The following is a 27,758-nucleotide window of genomic DNA, read 5'->3' on the forward strand; positions in this document are numbered from 1 at the left end:
GGGCCCTGCCCTTTGTACTTCCTGTCCCATCCCTCCCCTTCCGGGGATTGGCATAAACTTGGTCTGGCCCTGCCCACTCAGGTTGAGAGGGTGGCTCTTTACCCTCTGGTTCAGAGGGAAGCCACCCTGGCTCCCTACAGGCAGTCTCTGCTGCATGTCCAAGGATAATTCCGTTTTGGGCATATGCAAAGCATCCTCAGTCCATGTTGCTTGGTTTCAGTCTCTAGAGAGGAGGAGAAATCCCACTTCACAAGCCCAAATTCTCTCACCTGTTAGAGTTTTTTTTCCTTTAAGATTTCTCCTAATTTATGTTAGCTGCATGTAATAAAGCGGCCTTTGGTGTGACACTACTGAGAGTATCAATTCAGGACAAATTGCTTAGAGCAGGGCAGTTACAGCCCAAGGTCAGGGGTCCTTTACTAATAAGGCACACCAAACCAGCCAAATGGAGAGGACTGCAGTTTTACCCCACTGGCTAACCAGAAGTCATACAAGCAATTCCCTTAGACACTCCAGTTTCCCAGTACCACCACCAGCACTGCTCCTTATGGGGATGAATGGTTATGAAAACCAATACCCCTGTAAAATAAAAAGAGGTTCTCCTGATCTCAAAGGACCAAGCCCCAGACCCAGATCAATATACCAGTTAGATCTTACCCACAAATCACGCCATTGCCAATCCTTTAGAATCTAAAATCTAAAGGTTGATTCATAAAAAGAAATAAATATAGAAGAGAGTTAGAATTGGTTAAATGGAATCAAATACATACAACAATTGCAAAGTTCTTAGTTCAGGCTTGCTTCAGGCTTGATGGGATTACTGCTGATTTAAACCAATCAAGTCTCTGGAGTACAAACATCCCAGTTTGGATGGGTTGTTCAATCCTTTGTTCAGAGCTTTAGTTTCAAGCATAGTTCATCCAGAGCTCAGAAGCAGGACTGAAGACAAAATGGAGGGGTTTCCAGGGCCTTTTATATCCTCTGCCATGTGGAAGGACCCCTTTGTTCTTACTGTGGAAAATCACAGCAGCAAGATGGAGTATGGAGTCACATGGGCAAGTCACATGTCCAAGCATGACTCAGTTTGCAGGCAGCAGCCATTGCTCACATGCTACCTTGAACGGTCTCAGGAAGGCTCCTCAGATGTGGATTGGAGTCTCCCAAGGTCCATTGTCATTCAAATGTTTCTTGACTGGGCACTTACTCAGAATAGTCCTTTCTCAAGAAGCTGACCAAATGCTTCACTGATGCTACTTAGAATCAAACACATTGAGATACAAGTACATAGCCAATATTCATAACTTCAAATACAAAAATGATACACACATACAGACAGCATAATCATAACCAGCAAATTACAACCTTTTCATAGACACCTTATTTGACCTCCTTTGTACAAGATTTGATGCAACTATAGGACCTTGGTTGCAACAGCGATCTATATAGTCACAGTTTATGTCAATAACATCACACCACATTTTTAATGTTTGTTTTTTGGATACAGCGTACAGGCTAAGAATTAGATCCAATGTTCTTTTTGGAAGCTGTATACCCCTCCCTTATAAACTTCTTCCTTGTATTGCTTATATTGGCTTACTTAAATACTATCAAGTACTACACTTCAGTACTGCATAAGGACAAGCAAAAAGCCATCTTGGAATCCATGTACTGAGGAAACCACTGGAAGAGTGTAGGGATATTCATGAAAATTTGGATCCTGGTTTTGTCTGAAAACCAGCAGTTCCGTCAAAGACTGAATCCTTGGCAGGGCCGGTTCCAGGCACTAGCGAAGGAAGCAGGTGCCTGGGGCGGCCAATAGAAAGGGGCAGCACTCCTTCCGTCATCGGGGCGGCACGTCCAGGTCTTTGGCGGCAATTCGGCGGCAGGCCCTGCAGTCTCTCTCTTCCTCTTCGGCGGCAGCTCAACCAGGCTTGGTTTTTTTGTTTTTTCCTTCACCGCTTGGGGCGGCAAAAAAGCTGGAGCCGGCCCTGATCTTTGGGAGAATATCTACTTGATAAAATAGGAAAGATAACCATTAATAAGTATCGACTTAGGATTGTATTTTATGTTTTGTTTTATATGTGTAACCAGATCTGTTTCCACTCATTTTCCTTTCTCAGTGTGTCTGAAGTCTTAATCTGTTGATAAACTTAAGATTGTTTTCGCTGTAAATATATTTCAGTGCTGTAATGTTATAAAGGACCTGATCCTGAGCTGTACCACTCAAGCTGTGTGTACTCTCTCTCTTTTTGGAAATGGCTTACCTGGTAATAACTGTCAGAGTCTATATCAGGGATCGGCAATCTTCAGCACGCAGCCCGCCAGAGCAAGCCCCCTGGCGGGGTGGGCCAGGCCGATTTGTTTACCTGCCGCATCCGCAGGTTCAGCTGATTGCAGCTCCCACTGGCTCTGGTTTGCTGTTCTGGGCCAATGGGGGCTGCAGGAAGCAGGGCAGGCCATAGGATGTGCTGGCTGCAGCTTCTCACAGCCCCCATTGGCCTGGAACGGCAAACTGCGGCCAGTGGGAGCTGCGATCGGCTGAACCTGCGGATACAGCAGGTAAACAAACTGGCCCGGCCTGCCAGGGGGCTTACCGATCCCTGGTCTAGACACAGGGGCTGGATACTGCAGGGAGCACTCTGAGGGGGTTGGTGTGTACTCAGCACTAGCCTGCACAGAGAGGGCTAGGTCTGCGAACACTGGAAGGCAATGTTGGGGGGAGTGAGGGCGGTCCAGAGGCTGTTGGGTTTAGGGAGCAGAACCACAGCAGGCAAAGACAAGACTGTTTCACACTAAGGGCAAGTAGTGACTAGATGCCTCAGAAATCTGGGTCGTTCTGGGGAGCATCACAAGCTCATGGCAACTTTTCTTTAGAACTTCTAACTTAGGCCTGTTTCAGAGTAGCAGTGGTGTTAGTCTGTATTTAGAGTAGCAGTCGTGTTAGTCCAGAAAATACAGTGAGGAGATTTATATACACACAGACCATGAAAAAATACACATTGTAAGGAGAGTGATCACTTAAGATGAGCTATTACCAGCAGGAGAATGGGGTGGGGGGAGAGAAAACCTTTTGAAGTGATAGTCAAGGTGTGCCATTTCCAGGAGTTAACAAGAACTTCTGAGGAACAGGTGGGGCGGGTGGGGGGAGGGAGGAATAAACAAGGGGAAATAGCTTTACTTAGTATAATGACTCACGGGCGGGGGGGGGGAGGAATAAACGAGGGGAAATAGTTTTACTTAGTATAATGACTCAATGTGAATCATTATACTAAGTAAAACTATTTTCCCTTGTTTATTTCTCCCCCCCCCCCGCCCGTGAGTCATTATACTAAGTAAAACTATTTCCCCTTGTTTATTCCTCCCCCCTTTGCCCCCACTGTTCCTCAGAAGTTCTTGTTAACTCCTGGAAATGTGCTGGAAATAGCCCACCTTGATTATCACTTCAAAAGGTTTTCTCTCCCCCCACCCCACTCTCCTGCTGGTAATAGCTCATCTTAAGTGATCACTCTCCTTATAATGTGTATTTTTTCATGGTCTGTGTGTACATAAATCTCCCCACTGTACTTTCTACTTTATGCATCCGATGAAGTGAGCTGTAGTTCACGAAAGCTTATGCTCAAATAAATTGGTTAGTCTCTAAGGTGCCACAAGTACTCCTTTTCTTTTAACTTAGGCCTCTTTCTAGTTATTTCTTGTTACTGTCAGATGGGGTGTTCATGTTAATAATATTCATTTCTGTCTACCTCTTTCTCAATTGTTTCTGCTTGTTGCTGTCTTCTTTAATTTTCCTGACAAAGCCCTGTCAATTCCAAGAATTCAGATCCATTTCTATTGCTTATGTTATGCTGATGGTGGGAACTCTAGATTCTTGCTAAACTTAAAACACAATTCTTGGATTTATTGCTCACTTACCATGTTTTGTACTGGTTTGGAACAAAATTAAAAATAGTGAAATTAGATCCAAAGTTGTGTTTGTTAATTGACTTGTCAGTGCTTTTGGGAGGGGAGAGAGTGAATGAAGCAATTCCCTAACCTTCCTATGTTTCCTTGATACAACTTTAAGATGATACTGAATTCTTCTATTGGGCTGATTTTAACCCCTAGTCCAGGAGCAGGACTATTATTCCTATATCCCAATCATCCACCCTTTGTCTCTCTTGTCTATTTAAATTCTAAGTTCTTCAGGCCAAGGACTGTCTACTATTCTTCTTGTACAGCACCTAGCACACTGGGGCACATTTTTCATTGGTCCATAGGCACTACCATAATACAAATAATAATTCATAATGAAGTGTAAATGAGCACCCAAGGTGCATTGCAGTGGTGAATTAGGCCCTTGATCTCCATGTTGTAAGCATCAGATCATCTTGTGCACTGACAAAAACAACAAGGAGTCCGGTGGCACTTTAAAGACTAACAGATTATGCACAGTTTGTCCACTGACATCCTTCCCTACTGTATGATTAAAACTGGAGTGGTAGTTCAGTTTTGTTGCTCATTAAGAGTTGACACTCAAAACATGAAACTGAGACAAAGCAATTAATTACAATCAGCTAATTTTAACTATAAAATCAGAGGTTGTTTCTATTTCTATATATTGCTTTGGCCTTTTGCACTAAAGGGATAGAGTTTTATAACTATAGAATGTGACTTTTGATCACCTGATTTGATAGTTTCACATCTCTAATTGTTTGTTTCTGCTCTTCTCGGGAAGCAGCAAAAAGAAGTTAAAGTTGAGCAGCAGGCTCTGTAAAGGAGGAGGATAAAAAATAAGGGAGAAACCTTGGGTGAACTGTAAGTTACAATTTTTGACTATCTTCCTATGTGAATGTATCATTAACACTTTATGTGACTATTGCAGCATTTAGATTTATGATTGTAACAAAACATCCTTAAAATACTGCGCTTTAATATGTTACTGGCCATTTTAATATTTGCTGTAGACTACAAACCAACACTAACTCAGAAAGAAAAGACCCATATCTTTGATTTAACATGCATATTTAACTTAATTTTTCAAAATCTCTAGCTAGGAAATTAAGATTTTAAAAATAATACAACCTGTTTACAAAAATTAGGCCAAATCCTTCCCTGGTGTGATTGTATTGAAGCCAGTACAGATACACCAGAGATGAATTTGGCCCATAAGTTTAAATTATTTTCCCTTGTCTTAGTACTCCTTGTTTCATAGGTATTTCTGGAAATGTTAGCTGTACATGACTATTTAGAAATTGTATTTGTTGGATGCTAGGCTTTAAAAACACACCTTGCAAATTATAGAGTAAATACACTGTGAACAAGTCTACCTTCTGCATTGTTTTTAACTGAAAGGTGTACTAAAAATTACAGGTGTGCCATAATAAATCCATACTGTTTTGCTTTAATCTATTATAGTAATAAGGTATGTGATGTGCACTGATATAAATGAAAGCTACTGAATTCCAGTCACTCTAATGTGTTTCTGAGTTAGGAGAGGAATTTTGCAAAGAGCAAGAAAGCACAAGAAAGGAAGAAACATAGGCAGGGGGTAAAAAACAGGCAGCAGTGTAATTCTTTGAACGTACTTCTCTTGTCTACTATGGTACTGCAGAATAATTAATACCTAGGTCTTACACAGAGCTTTTTATCCATTAATCCTTAAGGTGCTTTGCCAACAAGGGTAAGTACTGGGAAGAAACTAACAGGTGAATTACAAATTACAAAGTGTACCAGCTGAATTATTTCAGTAACTATTAACTGAATAAAACGAGAATGTTATCCTCATTTCTTGAGACATTTCAACCTAGACTTGGAAAAGCTCTGGAGCACACAGTGCAGGGACAAATGCTGAACTGTCAGGGGCAGAGAAAAATTGGCTGAACTGGGAGCCAGTTTGCAGTCAGTGTGAAAGGAAGAGAATAGATGCCAGTGAGATACCAACTGTGTTGCAGATATTTAAATGACTAAATCTATTGGGATTAAATGTACTTTATACTGCTGTATTAGGGTGTTCCTAATTAAATGCCTTTGTTGGATCATATTAAAGAAGTTCTGTATTAAAAACACAAATGAGTTTGATTCCCCATAGTTTAAATTCCAGGGGTTTTACTGGATTAAGAGGTCTCTTGGTTTTTGGTACTGTTTCTCTCCGTCTATGTGTGAAACTTGCAAGCTGCTAATTATGTTAGTACATTTTAAGACAAAAAGAAAAGGAGTACTTGTGGCACCTTAGAGACTAACCAATTTATTTGAGCATGAGCTTTCGTGAGCTACAGCTCACTTCATCGGATGCATACCGTGGAAACTGCAGCAGACTTTATATACACACAGAGAATATGAAACAATACCTCCTCCCACCCCACAGTCCTGCTGGTAATAGCTTATCTAAAGTGATCATCAGGTAGGGAGAGTGGTCACTTTGGATGAGCTATTACCAGCAGGATAGTGAGTTTGTGTGTGTGGTTTTTGGGAGGGGAGTGAGGGGGTGAGAGAACCTGGATTTGTGCAGGAAAATGGCCCAACTTGATTATCATGCACATTGTGTAAAGAGTTGTCACTTTGGATGGGCTATCACCAGCAGGAGAGTGAATTTGTGTGGGGGGGTGGAGGGTGAGAAAACCTGGATTTGTGCTGGAAATGGCCCAACCTGATGATCACTTTAGATAAGCTATTACCAGCAGGACAGTGGGGTGGGAGGAGGTATTGTTTCATATTCTCTGTGTGTATATAAAGTCTGCCGCAGTTTCCACGGTATGCATCCGATGAAGTGAGCTGTAGCTCACAAAAGCTCATGCTCAAATAAACTGGTTAGTCTCTAAGGTGCCACAAGTACTCCTTTTCTTTTTGCGAATACAGACTAACACGGCTGTTACTCTGAAACCTGTCATTTTAAGACAGAGTCTGTTCTCAAAGCAATTCTTTGTAACAACAACTACTCACACAGAAAGAGACTCAAAGCAATACTTTGTAACAATAGAAACAGCACCTGGAGACTCCCCGCCCTTTTGTTGTATTCATCTTGCTTTGTTAACAATTGTGATTAAAATAGAGATAGAGGATGTATGTGGATGGATGCTTGGTGTGGATAATAACTGAATGATCAGGGAGGTGCCAGCCTAAGAATCCAGTGTCCATCGGCTGAAGAAGGCGTCAAGTGGAAATAAGCAGAGGACTCCCGGAGGGCAGACTGAAATCCACCCAACAGCCTCAAGAATGGGAGAACCAAAGAACAAGATAACATCTAGCAGCACAATGACAGGTTTCAGAGTAACAGCCCTGTTAGTCTGTATTCGCAAAAAGAAAAGGAGTACTTGTGGCACCTTAGAGACTAACCAATTTATTTGAGCATAAGCTTTCATGAGCTTTCGTGAGCTATAGCTCACTTCATCGGATTTTCACCGATGAAGTGAGCTGTAGCTCAGGAAAGCTTATGCTCAAATAAATTTGTTAGTCTCTAAGGTGCCACAAGTACTCCTTTTCATCTAGCAGCACGGAGCAGTCAGGAATGTGCTATCTGCTGATTGATTCAGCAACAGCATGATGAAAGCAATTCCTATAGACTGGCTTTTATAGGAAGAAATTCCTATAAAAATGGACTCTAGAAAGTGAGAACTTTGGGGGGGTCTGATTCTGCAAACCAACTTCCAGGAGCATCAGATGAGCATCTGGAAAAGCCCTGCTCCCTCCTCATGTCCAGGCCACCTGGCCAGTGGCTTGGCATGAGCAACTCTAAGGCTGGTAACTATGATAACAACCTTGCAGAAACTGTGTATGTGTGTGTTTGTATGAATGAATGTGTGAATAAATATGACATTGAATGGAATGTTATAGCTATAACTAACTGCTTACCATGATTCTTTCTGTATTCACAATAAATGTGGTATTTTGCCTTTTCCTCTTTAATAAGATCCTGCTGGTTTTTATTTTATTGGTATAACACCTTGTCTTGAGGGCCAATGCCAGGTTGCTTAAGCCCCACATTTAAATAAATAAATAAAACCTAATATGGTAGAAATTTTGAGAATTAAATAAACGAACACACAAAAAAAGCAGGAACCCAAAGGCTGCAGCATTGGGCTAGGGCAGAACTGCAAAGCAAACTTACACGTCACTAAGCAGGGCTTGCCCTGCTCCCCACGCTGGTGCTCAGCCCGTGTGAGCCGCTGTCAGCAGCAAACATCAGATGGTGGCGCCCCAGGCAACAGCGAGACGCGAACTCCCGGAGAAGAAAAGCTGGGGGATGGGCAGACAGGGAAAGGAGCTGGGGAGGGGGCTAGATAACTGGAAGAAGTGCAAGCTGGGGGGAGGCTGTTCCAAACATTCCCCGCATTAGGCAGGGGCGAGGATCCCAAAGCTTCCCAACCTCCTGTCTCCGGACACCAGCTGGTCCAGGCTCTTCCCCACGCCGGTTAATTTATTCTCTTCCTCCCTTCCCCACTCAACAAACCCCAAGCATCTTACTTCTTGTCCTTCCCCGATTCCCTCCACAACCCTAATCCCCACCGATTTCCCTGGACACCCCTGGCTCCTACCGCCCCCGCGAGGGAAATCACTCGACTGTTCTCCCCGAGAAATGCCCCACACCAGGTTGCACAAAACGTGGCAGCCCTGATAAAATAACAGGGCACGGTATAACAACATCCCACAGGGCGGGCACATACGAGACAGCCGACACACGATTTCTGTGCGGGTCACGCACACACGTCCTGCCCCACAGCGGGCTCTTGGAGGGGTCTGTCCCACGGGTCCAGCTCCCACGTGTCTCCACAGCTCAGTGGTTCTGGCTGCGGCTGCCCATGACAACACACTCCACCGTGCAGTGTTTTGTCAGGACTCCGTGCTGGGCGGGGCGCGATCGCCCTTTCCCTCAGTGCGACCCGAAACTTGGCAGAGCCTGGCCTGGCCTGGCCTGACCCCCCCGCCGCGCTGCGGAATTGCGCTCCAAGGCGAGGGGAGCGCACCAAACACCCCGCCCTGGCGCTCCCCGCCCCCGCCGGGGCGGGAGCGATGGTTTACGTCAGCCAGGCGCAAAGGGTGGGACCGGGGCAGCTGCACATTATCCCGTGGTGCGGGTGCGTCCCTTCGCAGCAGCGGGGACTCAAGGCTGCTTCACTTCCTTGCCAGCTGCCTCGGCGAAGGTAGAAGCAGCCGCCGCCGCCCGGACTGCACTGTTATGCAGTCGGCTGATCGCTGTGTGTTGAGCGCATGACAGGAAAGCACAGAGGCCGCGGGGAGAAAGCTCGCAGCCAGCAGGAGGCCTGCGTGCTGCTGAAGCAGACCAGCCAGTAAGTAGCGAGCAAAAGGTGTCGGGTGGAGAAGGGGTTTATTAACTATCGCGCTCGCTTTGCTGAATGTTAAGGGTGGGCCTCGGCGAACCCGCACGTGGGTATTTCGTTGTTGTTTCCCCCTCCTGAACTGATTCATTCGCAAATGCTTTCTGTGTGTTGCATTGTTTCCTCTTCTGAGGGGGAAATGGGGATTAGACAGCGCTGGTAACCGCTGGCTTCGGTTAAATGCTCGGGAAAGCCTCTATCTTGGAAGTATGGTGGCATTGCGTGAAGTCAGGGGAGTTCTGAATGTAGGTGGGGTGGGGTGAGTGTGTTTTTTGTTTTTTTGTGGGGAGTTTAGAGAGGAAATGTTTTTGGGGCTTTGTCTTCACACCGATGTATCTATGCTTATGTAAGCCGGGGGAATAGTCCCGCTATTGTGGGGAACTTCCCTGGCTTTTGCACTGCCCCAGTGAAGTGGGCTAGTGAAAAGATCTGAGTCCTCGCTCCCACTTCCTTTACCCAGTGGCCTCCCTGCCCTTGAGGACTCCCCTTCCACTCTCCTGTCTGGCAGAGTCCTCGTAACCCCAACAAGGCTGGGCCCAGGATTCCTGGGGGCTTGACTCCCAACCCTGCTGTGGTCACCTAGGATAGGGACTAGGGTGTCCCCACTCCGGGGTACTCTCTCTGCACTGGGCACTTCTCTGACCCACTGACCATTATATACAAGTTAAAGCAAATGCAAGTTATTTAATCAACAGTTAATTTTAAAAAGAATAAGGAAAAATGGGATAGGTTAAAGGAAACACATCAAGCTGTTCTCTGGCAGGGAACGTCACAAACAGTGTCTCTGGAATGTCAGGACAGTTCACAGTCTGAAGTCCCAGGCATTCTTCTCAGGTCCTGGCTGTGCTGCGGGGATGCCGTGGGTTGGATGCTTGTTCTGGTGGTGGCCACATGCTCTCAGGCTCTAAGTGGTAGGACCCTTCTTCCCAGTGTCGCCCCCACCCTGTCGGGGTTACGATCCAAGCCTGGCCTACAGAGCCTCTTGGCTGAGGCGTCTCCCTGTGCTGGGCCCGCTGCCCAGGGTCCCCCTCGCTTTCCCCAGCTGCTCACTACACCCAGCTCCGGACTGCTCCAGGCCCAGCTCCACCACTCTGTCTCAGCGCTGCTGCTCTGCGTCCAGTTCCCTGGGCTGCTTTTCTGGTCCCTCTGGCTCTGGTTGCTGCAGCTCTGCTCCCAGGACAGGTCTGCTCTGCAGGCTGCTTCTGTGACTCTGCTCCCAGCACTGACCTGCTTCATGGGCTGCTTTTCTGGCCCCTCTGGCTCTGGTTGCTGCGGCTCTGCTCCCAGGGCACGTCTGCTTTCTCTGGGCTTTGCCTCTAGCTTTGGGGCTGCAGCTCTGCTCCCAGGACAGCGTCTGCTCTCTCTGGGCTGCTTTTCTGGTCCCTCTGGATCTGGCACAGCTCTGCTCCCCAGCTCAGCTTGGGCCCCTGCTTTCTCCTTAGCTCGGCCCCACTCTGTCTGACCCAGGCAATTCCAGCTCACAGGGACGGACGGGACCTCCCTGTCCTCCTGACTCTCTGATTAGCCTGCCTGCTCGCCCTGTCATTCAGGCTGACCTGGAGCATTGGCCTCTCCCCATTGATCCTGGAGACTGTCAGTCTCAGGGTCCTGGTTTCCCATAGACCCTTCCCCTTTTACTACTGGGAGCTAGCCAACCAAAACACCACCACTGAATGTTAGTAAGGGGGCAACAGTCCCCTTACACTTACATTAACGGACCTGATTCTCTACTTGCTTTCAGAGAGAGTGTAATATTGTATCAAATGAGGATCACTAACTCCCACTCGTCCAAGATGCAAAGCAGTGGGATTGCTCTGGTGTAAATGATGATAAGCAACATTCCTTTGTTCTGTAGCTATGAGGATATTGTCCCCCTTTTCTGTGATTTATTATATTGGGGAACAGGGAGGGAGAGCATTTTCACAGAATCTTTTTATTTGTTATTAACGATCCATATGGCTTCCCCTTCTGCATCCCCCCAAACTGTGTTAAATTAGATATTCTTTTGGCAGTTCTTCCCATGGCCATATTTGACAGGATGTGCTGTGTCCAGCGGTGGTGCACTGCTGACTCCACTCTGATGCATCAGCAAAATGAACTGGTGATTATGATATTTTTAAACAAAAAAGTTCAGCATCTTTAAACCACATCATGTTGAGGACGTTTTAATGTAACTTTATACCCCCAAGTTTGAAAATTCTGGACTATATAGTTAATAATGATATTACTGTGATTATCATGCACATTGTAGGGAGAGTGGTCACTTTGGATAAGCTATTATCAGCAGGAGAGTGAGTTTGTGTGTGTGGTTTTTGGAGGGGGGTGAGGGAGTGAGAGAACCTGGATTTGTGCAGGAAATGGCCCACCTTGATTATCATACACATTGTGAAGAGAGTGGTCACTTTGGATGGGCTATTACCAGCAGGAGAGTGAGTTTGGGAGGGGGGGGCGGAGGGTGAGAAAACCTGGATTTGTGCTGGAAATGGCCCAACTTGATGATCACTTTAGATAAGCTATTACCAGCAGGACAGTGGGGTGGGAGGAGGTATTGTTTCATGGTCTCTGTGTGTATATAATGTCTTCTGCAGTTTCCACGGTATGCATCCGATGAAGTGTCGGTCCTGGGGCCGGTTTTATTCAATATCTTCATAAATGATCTGGAGGATGGTGTGGATTGCACTCTCAGCAAATTTGCGGATGATACTAAACTGGGAGGAGTGGTAGATACGCTGGAGGGGAGGGATAGGATACAGAAGGACCTAGACCAATTGGAAGATTGGGCCAAAAGGAATCTGATGAGGTTCAATAAGGATAAGTGCAGGGTCCTGCACTTAGGACGGAAGAACCCAATGCACAGCTACAGACTAGGGACCGAATGGCTAGGCAGCAGTTCTGCAGAAAAGGACCTAGGGGTGACAGTGGACGAGAAGCTGGATATGAGTCAGCAGTGTGCCCTTGTTGCCAAGAAGGCCAATGGCATTTTGGGATGTATAAGTAGGGGCATAGCGAGCAGATCGAGGGACGTGATCGTTCCCCTCTATTCGACATTGGTGAGGCCTCATCTGGAGTACTGTGTCCAGTTTTGGGCCCCACACTTCAAGAAGGATGTGGATAAATTGGAGAGAGTCCAGCGAAGGGCAACAAAAATGATTAGGGGACTGGAACACATGAGTTATGAGGAGAGGCTGAGGGAGCTGGGATTGTTTAGCCTGCAGAAGAGAAGAATGAGGGGGGATTTGATAGCTGCTTTCAACTACCTGAAAGGGGGTTCCAAAGAGGATGGCTCTAGACTGTTCTCAATGGTAGCAGATGACAGAACGAGGAGTAATGGTCTCAAGTTGCAGTGGGGGAGGTTTAGATTGGATATTAGGAAAAACTTTTTCACTAAGAGGGTGGTGAAACACTGGAATGCGTTACCTAGGGAGGTGGTAGAATCTCCTTCCTTAGAGGTTTTTAAGGTCAGGCTTGACAAAGCCCTGGCTGGGATGATTTAACTGGGAATTGGTCCTGCTTTGAGCAGGGGGTTGGACTAGATGACCTTCTGGGGTCCCTTCCAACCCTGATATTCTATGATTCTATGATTCTATGATTCTAAGTGAGCTGTAGCTCACGAAAGCTCATGCTCAAATAAATTGGTTAGTCTCTAAGGTGCCACAAGTACTCCTTTTCTTTTTGCGAATACAGACTAACACGGCTGTAACTCTGAAATAGAGAGGTTGTTTCTCTATGTTGTATCCTGTTAGCTAGCTTCAGGAATAAATGACCTTTTGGAAAGTGGTCTAATTCTGTTCAGAAATTGACTGTACAGTTCTGTTCACCAGATAATCTGCAAGCCCCTTGCTCATGTAAATAGTCTCATTTACTAGCATAAGGTGTTGTCAAATTGTGCCTTGTTCTTTTTGGTCTCTGATATTCCAAATTGCAAACAAAACAACATGCACACCTCTTATCCTACATACATAATTAAAACAACTCACAGAAGAAAGAACTATGAAGCAGGGCTGTCTTTTTTTTTTTTTTTTTTTTTTTTTTAATTTTACAACTTTGAAAAGTTGTATTTATTTTTCACAACATAGGACTTAATAGAGAAAAAGACTGTAAAAGCTTCTCATTATAACAGACAAAAAGTACATTCTTCTTTGTTTCAAAGGTCTGTTAATATGCCCATAGTAGTTGTTGCTCTTTGCACTTGAATTGTGAACCTTGTTAGAAGTAATAAACATTGGTCATATAACAGGATCCTGTAAGGAACTGGCAGATACACTGTTGAATTATTTTAACAGTGTGACAATATTGACAGTTGAGATGTTTTGCTAACGCTACTAGGTCTTCCTGAGGAATGATTTTGAAAGGCAACAGAAGACTTGAAGATTTAAAAAAAAATAAAAAAATTATTCTATGTATGTAGAAGTAACAGGAAGGGAAGAAAGACCAGGAAGGAGAAACTCTTTACTGTAGTGAAACTAGTGAGCTTTCATAAATGACTTTTTCAAGAATGGCTGTGCCTGTGTTTTATTTATTTATATTATATACATGCGCGCGCACACACAGAACCATTCTTTCCAAGTCTCCTTTCTTCTTCTTTTTTAAATTTCAGATGGGTACCTGCTGTATGTAATGGCACAGGCTCAGCAGCCTTAAAACAGACCAACGTGTGAGTAAGGCGCTTCAGACTCCCTCCTGATATTTCGAAGTATAGAAGAAAGAAATGAATCTTGCAAATGATGGTGCAATGTCCAGAGCCATATTTGACTGGGACTATGTTCTGTGGGAAGTTCGTTTGACATTACTAGCAGCTGGTTTTTTCATCTACCTGGGAGTATTTCTTCTAGCTCACTGGCTGTCCTCATGGATCAGTGCCACTTACTGTGTTTTGTCAGCAAAGGAGAAGGTCTTCTGGAATATGACTATCACACGTGGCGTGTTTGGAGTTCAGAGTTGCGTAGCTGGGTTGTGGGCCATGCTTGTAGATCCAGTTTTTCAAGCTGACAAAGTTTATTCACAGCAAAAGTGGAGCTGGTTTAATTGCTTAATAGCCTCTGGCTTCTTTTTGCTTGAAAATGTAGGTGTTCATCTGAATAATATTGTTTTCAAGACGTTTGATGGGTTCTTGGTAGTTCATCATTTACTAGCCCTTGGTGGCTTTCTTGGGCTGATAACAAACATAAAATCTGGACACTATCTACCCCTGATTGGACTGCTACTTGAGATGAGCACTCCTTCAACCTGCTTCTCCTGGGTACTTTTAAAGGTAAGAACTTGCTAATGATTTTGTGTTAATTACTGGTGGTAGAAGTTTCCTCTAAAAATGTTGCCCCTTCACTCCCCTCCCCATGAACATATATATCTGGAAACAAATAAATAATGGCCTCCAAATTTGGAGATGAGTTCTGGGATCAAGGTAGATTATTTTTTTTTTCTTCCAAACTAGAAATGAATTGACCAAGAGAATCCTTAATTAGAAACACCCTAAAAATAGTTAACTAGTGTAAAACAAACATTTTTTTTGTTTTCCCTATTTCATAACAAAGAAACAAAATGTAAGAGATTTAAAAAAATAGTTTTCTGACTCACTTGTTGGGATCTTGTGCATAGGACCAAAAATTAGATGATTAAATTCTAATTTTAGAAGGTTTTTTTATTACGTCTAAATAGTAACGTGAGAGTGGCTCATCAGGTCCAACAATCATGATATAGGCCATTAAATTACTGCTGGAGAATAAAGATGTGTGCTCACACATGAGTGTTTATGTATGTTCTATATCCCCTGTGGATGTGGGGAAGGGAGAATAGACTAGAAATCTGCCATGCTTGTAGGGAAAGAAGAAAACAGCCCTGCTTCCCAAGTCTTAATCAGTTCCAAAGGGTACGTCTTAGTGGTTTAAACTTCAGTTCTAAAATATTTGGATTCTTTAAAACTGCAGCTCGCCTCAGCCCTTCTGAGGTGCTTTTGATAAAAACTTAAAAAAAACGCGGAGGTACTTTTTGTGCATATAGATGCTAGAGCAGGCAGAGAGTCATCGTTTGCCTAAGTGGTGTTAGCCAAAATTCCCAGACCCTACTAGCCCCCACTGCAATATTGTGACATGTGCTTTGTTCGGATACTTTACAAAATGGTTTATGGAGGAAGACCATGTGCATGTAAGTGATGCTGTATGCCCATCAATGTTCCCTCTAATTTTTTTTATATCCATGTACGGAATGAATTTTGTTATGTGCACAAATATGGAGGTGATGTGTGGCAGGGGTGGGGCCGAGGGGTTTGGAGTGTGGGAGGGGGCTCAGGGTTGGGGTGTGGTGTGGGTGGTGCAGGCTCTTGGGTGGGCCGGGATGAGGGGTTTGGGGTGCAGTGGGGGGCTCAGGGCTAGGGCAGAGGGTTGGGCTTGGTGTGCAGGGGGGTGAGGGCTCTCGCTGGGGGTGCAGGCTCCAGGGGGGCCGGGGATGAGGGGTGTGGAAGGGGGCTCAGGACTGGGGCAGAGAATTGGGGTGGGGGGGTGCAGGCTCGGGGGGGTGGGGCTGGGGATGAGGAGTTTGTGGTGCAGGCTACCTCGGGGCTGGGGCCAGAGGACTCCCCCTCCCCCAGCCCTCTCCACACCTGCCGCAGCCCTGGGACTGGGGCTAGAGGACTCCCCCAAGCCCTCTCTCTGCCGGCAGCAGCTCTGGGGCCGAGGCCCACGGCAGCCCTGTATACCCCAACTTGCTCCCCTCCCCGCCCATCCCCTACCTCTCTCCTCTTCAGGCCCCTGTGGCTGCGTGCCTGGGTGACCCTTTATAGTCTGCCACACAGCTTAGAGGGAGCTTAGATGCCCGTAGTTTATGAAATGGTTTATAATTCTTGTGTGCAAAAGATTGCACATTTATATAGCACCTCTTATCACTCCAGAGGAAAATGATTGAGAATATATGTGTATGTCTGTTTGCATCTAACACAACAGGAAAGCTGAATGTGTCTTATTTATAGAAAACACTGACTGCCTTATCTTGAACCAGCAATCTCATTTCTCTTTGTTGTCTTTTCCAGATTGGCTGGTCTAATACCCTTTTTTGGAAGGCAAACCAGTGGGTAATGATCCACTTTTTTCACTGTCGCATGATCCTTACTTATCACATGTGGTGGGTGTGCGTTTCCAATTGGAATGATGTGGTGGAAAATATGGGACTTCCATATTTTTCTGTCTTTTTCATTGGATTATGTGCACTTACAATAGTACTTAACCCATACTGGACATACAAAAAGACTCAGCAGCTCCTCAGGCCAGTTGACTGGAACTTCTCAAAGACAGCAGTGAAAAATGGATCTTCTGGAAAATTAAACGGTGAAACAGGTGAAAAGAAGAGGCTATAGTGCTGCAACAGATATTATGGTAACAGTAAAATAAGGCCAGAAGAACATGGGGCAGGTTTACTGCTGAGTGCATGAAAATAGAATTACTTACAAGATGTTTATAAACATATTGATCAGTTGGTAGATTGATATCCGTATTCTATACTCATTTATCAAAAGTGTTTAAAATTGTTGCTTTATTTATATATATAATATAAATAACAGTCAAAATCTTTAACTCAGTCAGGATTTAGGCCAGCATTTTTCTCATGCTGGACAGTGCTCTGTCATTTAGCAGTGAAAAGTAAGCTTCCATTGTTCATTTTAGAATCTCCAAGTGCTTTACAAATAGCTAATTAAGCCTCACAGCTCCTCTTTGAGGGAGATTAGCATTAATCCCACTGAATATGCGTGGGAGATATTGATAGTAACTTGTCCAAAGTTAAATTGCTAGTCAGTGGCAAAAGTAGGACTAGAATGCAGAACACCTGGCTCCCAGACCCATGCTTTTACCATTAGCCCATAAAATGCTATAATGAATTCTCCATCATTTGAAGTCCTTTAAATCAAAACTAGATATCTTTCTGAAAGATATCAGAGAATGCTGTAGATCAAACAGAAGATGTGGGCTTGGTGCAGAGCTGAAATCACTGGGCGAGGTTCCATGGCCTGGGTTATGCAGGAGGATGATCATATTGGTCCCTAGGCCTTAAAAATCTATGAAAATGCAAAGTACCACAAGAGTCCATAATGAGCTGTTTGTTAGACCAGTTTCTAGTGTACGAGGGTCCATTGCACAAAATCATCCCAGCTGTCGGCACTGATTGGCAACCTGGTTGGTTGGCCAGCTGACTAGAGGGAAATTGAGCTATCTTTTTCACTCGTGCAGATGTTTCCTCCAAATCAAGGATGTGGTTGTTGCCTGTTCTGGAACCTCTTCTATGACCACACAGAGAGCTTTAATCTTCAGGGACACTCCTCTGTATGATAACACTCCTACAACATACTTTTGGCATCTTCTTTGGTTTTTTATTTAGGATCTTTATTTTCTTTACAATAAAATGGCTCATTGAGGATGATAATACTTTGCTAGCATCTATCTAGCATAACCCTAAATCTTTCCCTGACATAAAGAAAATATTGTTGGTTTAAGGCTAACTAGCCTTGGACAACTGGTTAAAGTAATCGTACCCAGTTACAGGCTTGATTGGACCAGTACTGGTTGAGGTTGTAGACAAGTGACTAATAGACTCTTCTGTGCAGGAGTAGCACCTAATGGCAGAAGTGATGCATTAGTTTTAACATATAAAACTGGCAAAAACAAAAATGTGCGTGGGGCATATCCCACAATCTGACAAGAACTCTGCTTAATTGTAAATTTATTTCCCAAAGTAACTAGCTTCTATAAGACACATGGAAGTATTTTAGGTCAAGGCTCATTTTCCTAACCATTTTGTTGTATGTGGACGAGTGGGTAACATACACTGTTTTCCTAATTATAAGGGAAAAGCATAAATTAGCACATTGTATGTAGTGTAAAATGAAGCATTTCACTGACGCATACCAGGTGGAATGGGGAAATACTGAATGCTCAGAATGCTGTTGGGCCCAAGCAGAAATGTATTAGGGAACACATCAAAGATCTGTTCCTGAGATATAGACCCTTTCACCTCTAGATCCTGGGTTCAAATCCAGCCCCAGTTGATGGCAACAGAGTGATTATCTGAAGGCTGTCTAATGAACTATGTGAAATATATTTTGTGGTCTCAGTCCAGTTCCCAGTGGACAGTACTCCAAACCCCCACCTTTTTGGCAGTCTTATGAGAGAGGCCATGAAAATCAGTTACCCTGTTATCCATAGGTGTGGCCCCTCCAGATCAGAGTAAAGTCTTGTTGTTTGGGCAGCATGGCACACATTGATCCTGTCCTGCAGATAAAGAACTGACTGCCCTAGGGAATCCAATCAAGCACTTTTCAGGAGCAGAAAAGTCACACACAAAATGCTTGAGAAGAGTTGAGGATGAATCAATTCCTCATAAACAGAAAAGAAAATCTGGGACCCAAATGTGTAGAGAGGCCATACCTCACTGCCAGAGGTTTCAGTGTTGGGTGCTCAGCAAGTCTGGTCACTTGGAAGCAAGATGCTACCTGGAGAAGGCATGGAGATGAGAAGACAAAGAGGTTGGGGAATTTCTTGAAACCAGGAGACTGGAGAATTTGTAGAGGCCTAAGGACAGGAGAGAAATAGCCTCAGAAGTGGGTGAAACAGGAGATTGGGATATACTTGTAATTTTTGTAGTAGTTTGCGTGGCCTTGGTTTTAGCACTTGGAGGGGCTGGGATTAGCCGTAGTGCTGGAGATTCAAAAGGATATTGGAAGGGTGTTCCCCAGTGGGATTAGGCAGCTGGATCTCGAAGGAACTGTGTAGTTTGGTTTTTTTTTTTTTTGGTTTTTTTTTTTTTAAACAATTGGGGAAATAATAGGTTTTGTAAAACTGAGTTTATGAAACCTGTTATGACCAGAATAGCTTTTATTACACGGATATATATACAATTTTAATAGCATTTCTTTTTTAGGAAAAGGTCAAGAGGAAATTTTAACATAATCCTGGAGCCAGTGTAAGATGCTCAGGACAGGAACCTTGTAATATTTTATACTTCTTAAAGCATACTGCACCTCAGTGGTATTTTATGAATAATTTTGTTAACCTACCCGTGTTTGCTAACACAAAAGAGCCAGAGAGTGAAGTTATGTATCTAAACTGAATTTTTATTTGGGTGGAGGAAGTGTTCTTTGGTCTTGTGAAAAATGTAGCTAGGGCATTATTTTTATTAATGTGACTTTCACCTTGATAGTGTACCTCGAGCACTGAGATCTCTTGGGTGTAGTATACTTTATTTTGCTTTATTTGAAGAGGGGCAGTGGAGAAGGAGGGAGGCTCAGAACTTGTTAAATGAAAGGATAAAGGAAGTTCTTCTGGTCTGAATGTTGGATCATATTAAAGAAGTTCTGTATTAAAATCACAAATGAGTTTGATTCCCCAGAGTTTAAATTCCAGGGTATTACTAATTAAGAGGTCTCTTGGTTTTTGGAACTATTTCTCTCCCTCTGTGTGGAACTTGCAAGCTGCTAATTGTGTTAGTACATTCTAAGACAGAGTCTGTTCTCAAAGCAATTCTTTGTAACAACAACCACTCACACAGAGAGAGACTCAAAGCAATACTCTGTAACAACAGAAACAGCACCCAGAGACTCCCCACCCTTTTGTTGTATTCATCTCACTTTGTTAACAATTGTGATTAAAATAGAGAGAGAGAATGTATGTGGATGGATGCTTTGTGTGGATAATAACTGGATGATCAGGGAGGTGCCAGCCTAAGAATCCAGTGTCCATCGGCTGAAGAAGGCGTCAAGTGGAAATAAGCAGAGGACTCCCGGAGGGCAGACTGGAGTCCACCCAACAGCCTCAAGAATGGGAGAACCAAAGAACAAGATAACATCTGGCAGCACAGAGCCGTCAGGAATGTGCCATCTGCTGATTGATTCAGCAAAAGCATGATGAAGCAATTCCCATAGACTGGCATAGGAAGAAATTCCTATAAAAATGGACTCTAGAAAGTGAGAACTTTAGGGTCTGATTCTGCAAACCAACTTCCAGGAGCATCAGATGAGCATCTGACAAGGCCCTGCTCCCTCCTCATGTCCAGGCCACCTCGCCAGTGGCTTGGCATGAGCAAGTCTAAGGCTGGTAACTATGATAATAACCTTGCAGAACCTATATGTGTGTGTGTGTGTGTGTGAATAAATATGAGATTGAATGGAATGTTATAGCTATAACTAACTGCTTACTATTATTCTTTCTGTATTCAAAATAAATGTGGTATTTTGCCTTTTCCCCTTTAATAAGATCCTGCTGGTTTTTATTTTATTGGTATAACATGAATCCCTCTAAAATTATAATCTCAACAAGTAACCTTAAGTGTTCAAAATTACCTATTTGCACTAGCTATGCTGCCACTTGTAGGCAGTTTGGTCAGGTTTATTGCTGTTATGCAGATACATCTAGATATCTCTCTCTTTCTTCTGGACCTAGACCAGTAGCATCTATTTTCTTTGTTTCTTTAGTTCTGAAGGATGAGATATTAATCCTGTCTAAATGCTGCTAAGACTTTATTGCGGTAGGCCCAGACTAATTGTAGTTCATTTGTAGGTTTTGCTAATGTAAAACTTAGTGTACTCCTTTAGGAGGACCTCATCACACTCCCATATGGAAAAGCTCCCATTGACTTCAGCAAGAGTTGGATCAAGCCTGTAGTATGTTGCTGCCATCACTTGCAAAATTTTTGGATAACCCTGAATGCTGGCCAGTTAATGTACACCCTTCCCCAGTTCAGTGCTCCAGACTTTATCTTTTGCCTTTGTCATGAACAGGATTAATCATTTTAGTGCTTCTTGGAGAAACAAGGTGTTTGAGGTAATACCTTTTATTGGACCAACATCAGATATTACCTCAACCACCTTGTGTCTCTAATATCCTGGGGCTAACACAGCTACAACAGTAGTACTTTTTGTCAGCCTTCTTGCCAATGCTCCATACCTTTTCAAACAGATCCAAAACACTCCAGCAACGTATCTTGTTCTGATTTCCACACTTCTGGGTTGTGTACTTTGCATTGACTTGGTGTTGTGTTTTCGTTTGTTAAATAAATGTGTTTGTTTTTAACTACAAACCTACCATGATCATGCATTAAGCACATAGACATCCATGCTGTATAGATTCCAGCCCAAACTCTCAAGTCCTCCTCTACATTCCCAACTGTATCCAAGTCCTGCAAATTTTTCTTCTTGTATAGTAATTGAGGATTTATATACTGTGCCCTCTTTTTCTATAACACTCTCTACTCTTGCCCTCAGGGAGACTCCCACTTGACATGGATTTAGAAGTCCGTTTAAACTGTCTTTTCAAATACTGAATGTAGTTGGGTTCATTGTACAATATACCATTTTTTTTTTTTTAGATGGCACTCTGGCTTCTTTGCATCATTAAAAGTATTTTGTGGAATTATTATAATTTGCGTGACTCTTCCATTCACTGTTTTACTGATGAAACATCTGCTTTTTGACTATTCAACTTTGTCCACTGATAACCTGCAGTGATTAAATAAGCTTGCAATGTATATACTAAATGTATCATTTTGTGTATTTATAATGTTTTGTTACATTTGATAAGGATAACATCATGTTCAGCAATTGTGAATAACTAAAGGATAAAGGTCTTCATATTAACAATGTTTATAAAGAAACAGGTGAAAACTGCCCATTTAATGATTACAGATCATTAATATCAATGCAGGGTCAGAATGTTTTTCTTTTATAAAGGGGATTAAAAATGCAGCACTTTGACATTACTCCTTGAGTCTGTGTATTGTGTGTCCCAGCCGTGTGGTCTGTGTCTGAGTTAGACCCTACTTGAGTACCTGCATGTTAGTAACTTTACACATGTATAAGTATTTTCAGGTTTATCTTAACCGAAGAGGGCTAGTGAAATAAATTACAATTCAATGTTTAAAAGATGTACTATCCCAGCCTTTTAAAAAATAACATTAACTTGTTTTTAAAATGTTGCTTAAACGAATTGCCTTGATGCCAATCCCTCCCAGCCCCCACCCCCCAAAAAACCCCCACCAGCCAAATGAAAACTGTGTGAGTGCTCTAACCACCGGCCTAAATATTATTAGGGGCACCATCACCACAACCATCTCCTCTTCTAGCTGTTTTGTGTGGGGTTAGCTTTACTCAGAGCACATCTACTCAATTGGGCCCCACAGGCGAGATAGCTGGGGGAATGCTTATTTTGAGGATCCCGCTGGGGTTTAGGCATGAACTAAGCACCCATCTGCCTAAACTGAGATTACTGTGCATATGTTCACTAGCAGAAACGTAGACAGCTGGGGACTTGAGCAGTAGAAGCACAGGCACCTACAAGGTTAAGTAGCAGTTGAACGAGCATTCTGAGGATCTCAGTGGTGCCTAATGTGGCAGATTGTCCTGGTCTACACTAGGACTTAAGTCGAATTTAGCAGTGTTAAATCGATGTAAACCTGCACCCGTCCACACGATGAAGCCCTTTTTTTCGACTTAAAGGGCTCTTAAAATTGATTTCCTTACGCCACCCCTGACAAGTGGATTAGCACTTAAATCGGCCTTGCCGGGTCGAATTTGGGGTACTGTGGACACAATTCAATGGTATTGGCCTCCGGGAGCTATCCCAAAGTGCTCCATTGTGACCACTCTGGACAGCACTCTCAACTCAGATGCACTGGCCTGGTAGACAGGAAAAGAACCGCGAACTTCTGAATCTCATTTCCTGTTTGTCCACCGTGGCAAGCTGCAGGTGACCATGATGGAGTCCCAAAATCGCAAAAGATCTCCAGCATGGACTGAACGGGAGGTACGGGATCAGAGCACTGTATGGGGAGAGGAATCAGTGCTATCAGAACTCCGTTCCAGTTTTCGAAATGCCAAAACCTTTGTCAAAATCTCCCAGGGCATGAAGGACAGAGGCCCGAACAGGGACCCAAAGCAGTGCCGCGTGAAACTTAAGGAGCTAAGGCAAGCCTACCAGAAAACCAGAGAGGCGAACGGCCACTCCGGGTCAGAGCCCCAAACATGCCGCTTCTATGATGAGCTGCATGCCATTTTAGGGGGTTCAGCCACCACTATCCTAGCCGTGTTGTTTGACTCCTTCAATGGAGATGGAGGCAACACAGAAGCAGGTTTTGGGGACGATGATGATGATGATGATGATAGCTCACAGCAAGCAAGCGGGGAAACCGGTTTTCCCAACAGCCAGGAACTGTTTCTCACCCTGGACCTGGAGCCAGTACCCCCCGAACCCACCCAAGGCTGCCTCCTGGACCCGGCAGGCGGAGAAGGGACCTCCGGTGAGTGTACCTTTTAAAAAACTATACATGATTTAAAAGCAAGCATGTGAAAGGATTAATTTGCCCTGGCATTTGCGGCTTTCCAGGCTGTACTCCCAAAGCCTTTGCAAAAAGGTTCTGGGGAGGGCAGCCTTATTGCATCCTCCATGGTAGGACACTTTACCACTCCAGGCCAGTAGCACGTACTCGGGAATCATTGTACAACAAAGCATTGCAGTGTATGTTTGCTGGCGTTCAAACAACATCCATTCTTTATCTCTCTGTGTTATCCTCAGGAGAGTGAGATATCATTCATGGTCACCTGGTTGAAATAGGGTGCTTTTCTTCAGGGAACACTCAGAGGTGTCTGTTCCTGCTGGGCTGTTTGCTTGTGGCTGAACAGAAATGTTCCCCGCTGTTAGCCACAGGGAGGGGGGAGGGTTGAGGGGGTAGCCACGCAGTGGGGGGAGGCAAAATGCGACCTTGTAACAAAAGCACATGTGCTATGTATGTAATGTTGACAGCAAGGTTTACCCTGAAATAGTGTAGCCACTGTTTTATAAAATGTGTCTTTTTAAATACCGCTGTCCCTTTTTTTTTCTCCACCAGCTGCATGTGTTTCAATGATCACAGGATCTTCTCCTTCCCAGAGGCTAGTGAAGATTAGAAAGAAAGAAAAAACGCACTCGTGATGAAATGTTCTCTGAGCTCATGCTGTCCTCCCACACTGACAGAGCACAGACGAATGCATGGAGGCAAATAATGTCAGAGTGCAGGAAAGCACAAAATGACCGGGAGGAGAGGTGACGTGCTGAAGAGAGTAAGTGGCGGGCTGAAGACAGGGCTGAAGCTCAAATGTGGCAGCAGCGTGATGAGAGGAGGCAGGATTCAATGCTGAGGCTGCTGCAGGACCAAACCAGTATGCTCCAGTGTATGGTTGAGCTGCAGCAAAGGCAGCTGGAGCACAGACTGCCACTGCAGCCCCTCTGTAACCAACCGCCCTCCTCCCCAAGTTCCATAGCCTCCACACCCAGACACCCAAGAACGCGGTGGGGGGGCCTCCGGCCAACCAGCCACTCCTCCACAGAGGCTTGCCCAAAAAAAAGAAGGCTGGCATTCAATAAATTTTAAAGTTGTAAACTTTTAAAGTGCTGTGTGTCATTTTCCTTCCCTCCTCCACCACCCCTCCTGGGCTACCTTGGTAGTCATCCCCCTATTTGTGTGATGAAGGAATAAAGAATGCATGAATGTGAAGCAACGATGACTTTATTGCCTCTGCAAGCGGTGATTGAAGGGAGGAGGGGAGGGTGGTTAGCTTAGAGGGAAGTAGAGTGAACCAAGGGGTGGGGGGTTTCATCAAGGAGAAACAAACAGAACTTTCACACCGTAGCCTGTCCAGTCATGAAACTTTTCAAAGCTTCTCTGATGCGTACCGCGCCCTCCTGTGCTCTTTTAACCGCCCTGGTGTCTAGCTGCGTGTAACCAGCAACCAGGCGATTTGCCTCAACCTCCCACCCCGCCATAAACATCTCCCCCTTACTCTCACAGATATTGTGGAGCGCACAGCAATCAGTAATAACAGTGGGAATATTGGTTTTGCTGAGATCTAAGTGAGTCAGTAAACTGCGCCAGCGCACCTTTAAACATCCAAATGCACATTCTACCACCATTCTGCACTTGCTCAGCCTGTAGTTGAACAGCTCCTGACTACTGTCCAGGCTGCCTATGTACAGCTTCATGAGCCATGGCATTAAGGGGTAGGCTGGGTTCTCAAGGATAACTATAGGCATTTCAACATCCCCAACAGTTATTTTCTGGTCTGGGAATAAAGTCCTTTTCTGCAGCTTTTGAAACAGACCAGAGTTCCTGAAGATGTGAGCGTCATATACCGTTCCCAGCCATCCCATGTTGATGTTGGTGAAATGTCCCTTGTGATCCACCAGAGCTTGCAGCACTATTGAAAAGTACCCCTTGGGGTTTATGTACTCGCTGGCTTGGTGCTCTGGTGCCAAGATAAGGGTATGGGTTCCGTCTATGGCCCCACCACAGTGAGGGAATCCCATTGCAGCAAAGCCATCCACTATGACCTGCACATTTCCCAGGGTCGCTACCCTTGATATCAGCAGATCTTTGATTGCGTGGGCTACTTGCATCACAGCAGCCCCCACAGTAGATGTGCCCACTCCAAATTGATTCCCGACTGACAGGTAGCTGTCTGGCGTTGTAAGCTTCCACAGGGCTATTGCCACTCACTTCTCAACTGTGAGAGCTGCTCTCATCTTGGTGTTCATGTGCTTCAGGGCAGGGGAAAGCAAGTCACAAAGTGCCCTTACACATGCAAAAGTTTCGCAGCCACTGGGAATCGTCCCAGACCTGCAACACTATGTGGTCCCACCAGTCTGTGCTTGTTTCCCAAGCCCAGAATCGGCGTTCCACCGCATGAACCTGCCCCATTAGCACCATGATACATGCATTGGCGGGGCCCATGCTTTGAGAGGAAATCTGCGTCCATGTCCTGATCACTCACGTGACCGCGCTGACATCGCCTCCTCGCCCGGTATCGCTCTGCCATGTTCTGGTGCTGGATAATGCTGGATAATGTGGTGTTTAATGTGCTCCTAATTGCCAAAGTGAGCTGAGCGGCTTCCATGCTTGCCTTGGTATTGTGTCCGCACAGAAAAAAGGTGCGGAACGATTGTCTGCCATTGCTCTGACGGAGGGAGGGGCAACTGACGACATGGCTTACAGGGTTGACTTACAGGGAATTAAAATCAACAAAGGGAGTGGCTTTACATCAATGAGTATTTCAGGCAGGACTTCACGGAGGGTTCCAATACGAAATGGTGCACCTAAGTAATTGTTCTTATTGGAACAAGGAGGTTGGTCTGGCCTCTGATTGATACATGGCTAGATTTACCTTGCTGCACCTTTTCTGTGAGTGACTGCACTGTGACCTAGAGGAATGAGTCCCGTAGACAGGGGGGCAAATGAGTACAAAACAAATCTGGTCTATTTCTTGTTTTGATCCACTCCATCTGTCTTTTACATCTTTGGCTGGCAGCAGACGGTGCAGAAGGACTGTAAGCCATCCACATCTCATGGCTGCTCGGCAGAAGATAGTACAATAGGACTGCTAGCCATCCTCATCTCTTGCCTGCCTGGCAGAAGATGGTACAGTAGGACTGCTAGCAATCCATATTGCCTGCCTGCTCACCATAAGATGGTTCAATAGGACTGACTGCAGGACTAAAGAGAATGACCTGGCCAAGTCACTCCAAATTTAGTCCCTGCGCACATGTCTGCCCAGGCGCTCCTGGCCGACATTGCCAGGAGCACCTCAGACATGACGATGACGGCTACCAGTTGTACTGTACCGTCTGCTGCCACAAGGCAAGGGGTTGATGCTGCTGTGTAGCAATGCAGTACCACGTCTGCCAGCACCCAGGAGACATACGGTGACGGTTACCTGAGCGGGCTCCATGCTTGCCGTGGTATGGCATCTGCACAGGTAACTCAAGAAAAAAGGTGCAAAACGATTGTCTGCCCTTGCTTTCACGGAGGGAGGGAGGGAACGGGGGCTTGATGATATGTACCCAGAACCACCCGCGACAATGTTTTAGCCCCATCAGGCATTGGGATCTCAACCCAGAATTCCAATGGGCAGCGGAGTCTGCGGGAACTGTGGGATAGCTACCCACAGTGCAACGCTCCGGAAGTCGACGCTTGCCTCGGTACTGTGGAAGCGCTCCGCCGAGTTAATGCACTTAATGCACTTAGAGCATTTTCTGTGGGGACACACACACTCGAATATATAAAACCGATTTCTAAAACACCGACTTCTATAAATTCGACCTAATTTCGTAGTGTAGACATACCCTTAGACTCCAAAGTCCTTTTATGGATCTAGCCCTAAATGTCATAATGACGAGAATCCGTTAGGAAGTAAACCAATATTTTTGTCACTATTTGGCCCTTCACAGAACTGGTAGCAGAACAATAAAACTAGCAGGGTCCAGTGCACTTTTGTTATGATTTACTTGGTGTATCGTTCTCAAAGTTGGTGGGCTGAAGAGATGATACGATGCACTCTTACTCAGCAGACGTTTAAAGGATTACTAATTCTGCTGAATATTAGTTCATAGATAACAGTTAATGACTTTCAGCAATGTATTGAGACACGTACCTGAGTAGTCTACATAT

General features: G+C 44.7%; 2 protein-coding genes and 1 long non-coding RNA gene across 5 annotated transcripts; 2 read left to right on the forward strand and 1 right to left on the reverse strand.

Moving 5' to 3' along the window:
• Positions 1–623: 623 nt before the first annotated feature.
• Positions 624–9,178, reverse strand: LOC140908641 (uncharacterized). Of its 2 annotated transcripts, none has more exons than XR_012157941.1 (3): positions 8,084–9,178; positions 4,662–4,747; positions 624–2,010 (listed from the first exon to the last, which is right to left on the reverse strand). It is a non-coding gene; the product is annotated as an uncharacterized lncRNA (long non-coding RNA). The 2 variants fall into 2 exon arrangements; XR_012157940.1 differs by having other exon boundaries at positions 624–2,007; positions 8,084–9,177.
• Positions 8,892–18,988, forward strand: CLN8 (CLN8 transmembrane ER and ERGIC protein). Of its 2 annotated transcripts, XM_073336197.1 has the most exons (4): positions 8,892–9,263; positions 11,324–11,412; positions 13,909–14,562; positions 16,333–18,988. In XM_073336197.1, the coding sequence occupies exons 3-4, from the start codon at positions 14,020–14,022 to the stop codon at positions 16,654–16,656; spliced, it is 867 nt and encodes a 288-aa protein (XP_073192298.1). In that variant the 5' UTR covers positions 8,892–9,263; positions 11,324–11,412; positions 13,909–14,019; the 3' UTR covers positions 16,657–18,988. The 2 variants fall into 2 exon arrangements, with proteins under 2 accessions (XP_073192298.1, XP_073192297.1); XM_073336196.1 differs by lacking the exon at positions 11,324–11,412.
• Positions 18,989–20,125: 1,137 nt separating this feature from the next.
• Positions 20,126–24,767, forward strand: LOC140908640 (zinc finger and SCAN domain-containing protein 32-like). Its single transcript, XM_073336198.1, has 2 exons — positions 20,126–23,579; positions 24,168–24,767. The coding sequence occupies exons 1-2, from the start codon at positions 23,036–23,038 to the stop codon at positions 24,248–24,250; spliced, it is 627 nt and encodes a 208-aa protein (XP_073192299.1). The 5' UTR covers positions 20,126–23,035; the 3' UTR covers positions 24,251–24,767.
• The last annotated feature ends 2,991 nt before the right edge of the window (positions 24,768–27,758 follow it).

The sequence above is a fragment of the Lepidochelys kempii genome, chromosome 3 (genome assembly GCF_965140265.1).
Source record: "Lepidochelys kempii isolate rLepKem1 chromosome 3, rLepKem1.hap2, whole genome shotgun sequence".
In the NCBI taxonomy this organism is placed as follows: Eukaryota; Metazoa; Chordata; order Testudines; family Cheloniidae; genus Lepidochelys; species Lepidochelys kempii.

What these genes read in the sequence shown, in the direction of transcription:
- CLN8 (XM_073336197.1), top strand. Translation starts at nt 14,020, where the DNA reads ATGAATCTTGCAAATGATGGTGCAATGTCCAGAGCCATATTTGACTGG. An exon ending in TCTCCTGGGTACTTTTAAAG is followed by an intron (nt 14,563 to 16,332) that starts GTAAGAACTTGC and finishes TGTCTTTTCCAG; the next exon opens with ATTGGCTGGTCTAATACCCT.
- LOC140908640 (XM_073336198.1), top strand. Translation starts at nt 23,036, where the DNA reads ATGATGGAGTCCCAAAATCGCAAAAGATCTCCAGCATGGACTGAACGG. An exon ending in AGGCGGAGAAGGGACCTCCG is followed by an intron (nt 23,580 to 24,167) that starts GTGAGTGTACCT and finishes TTTCTCCACCAG; the next exon opens with CTGCATGTGTTTCAATGATC.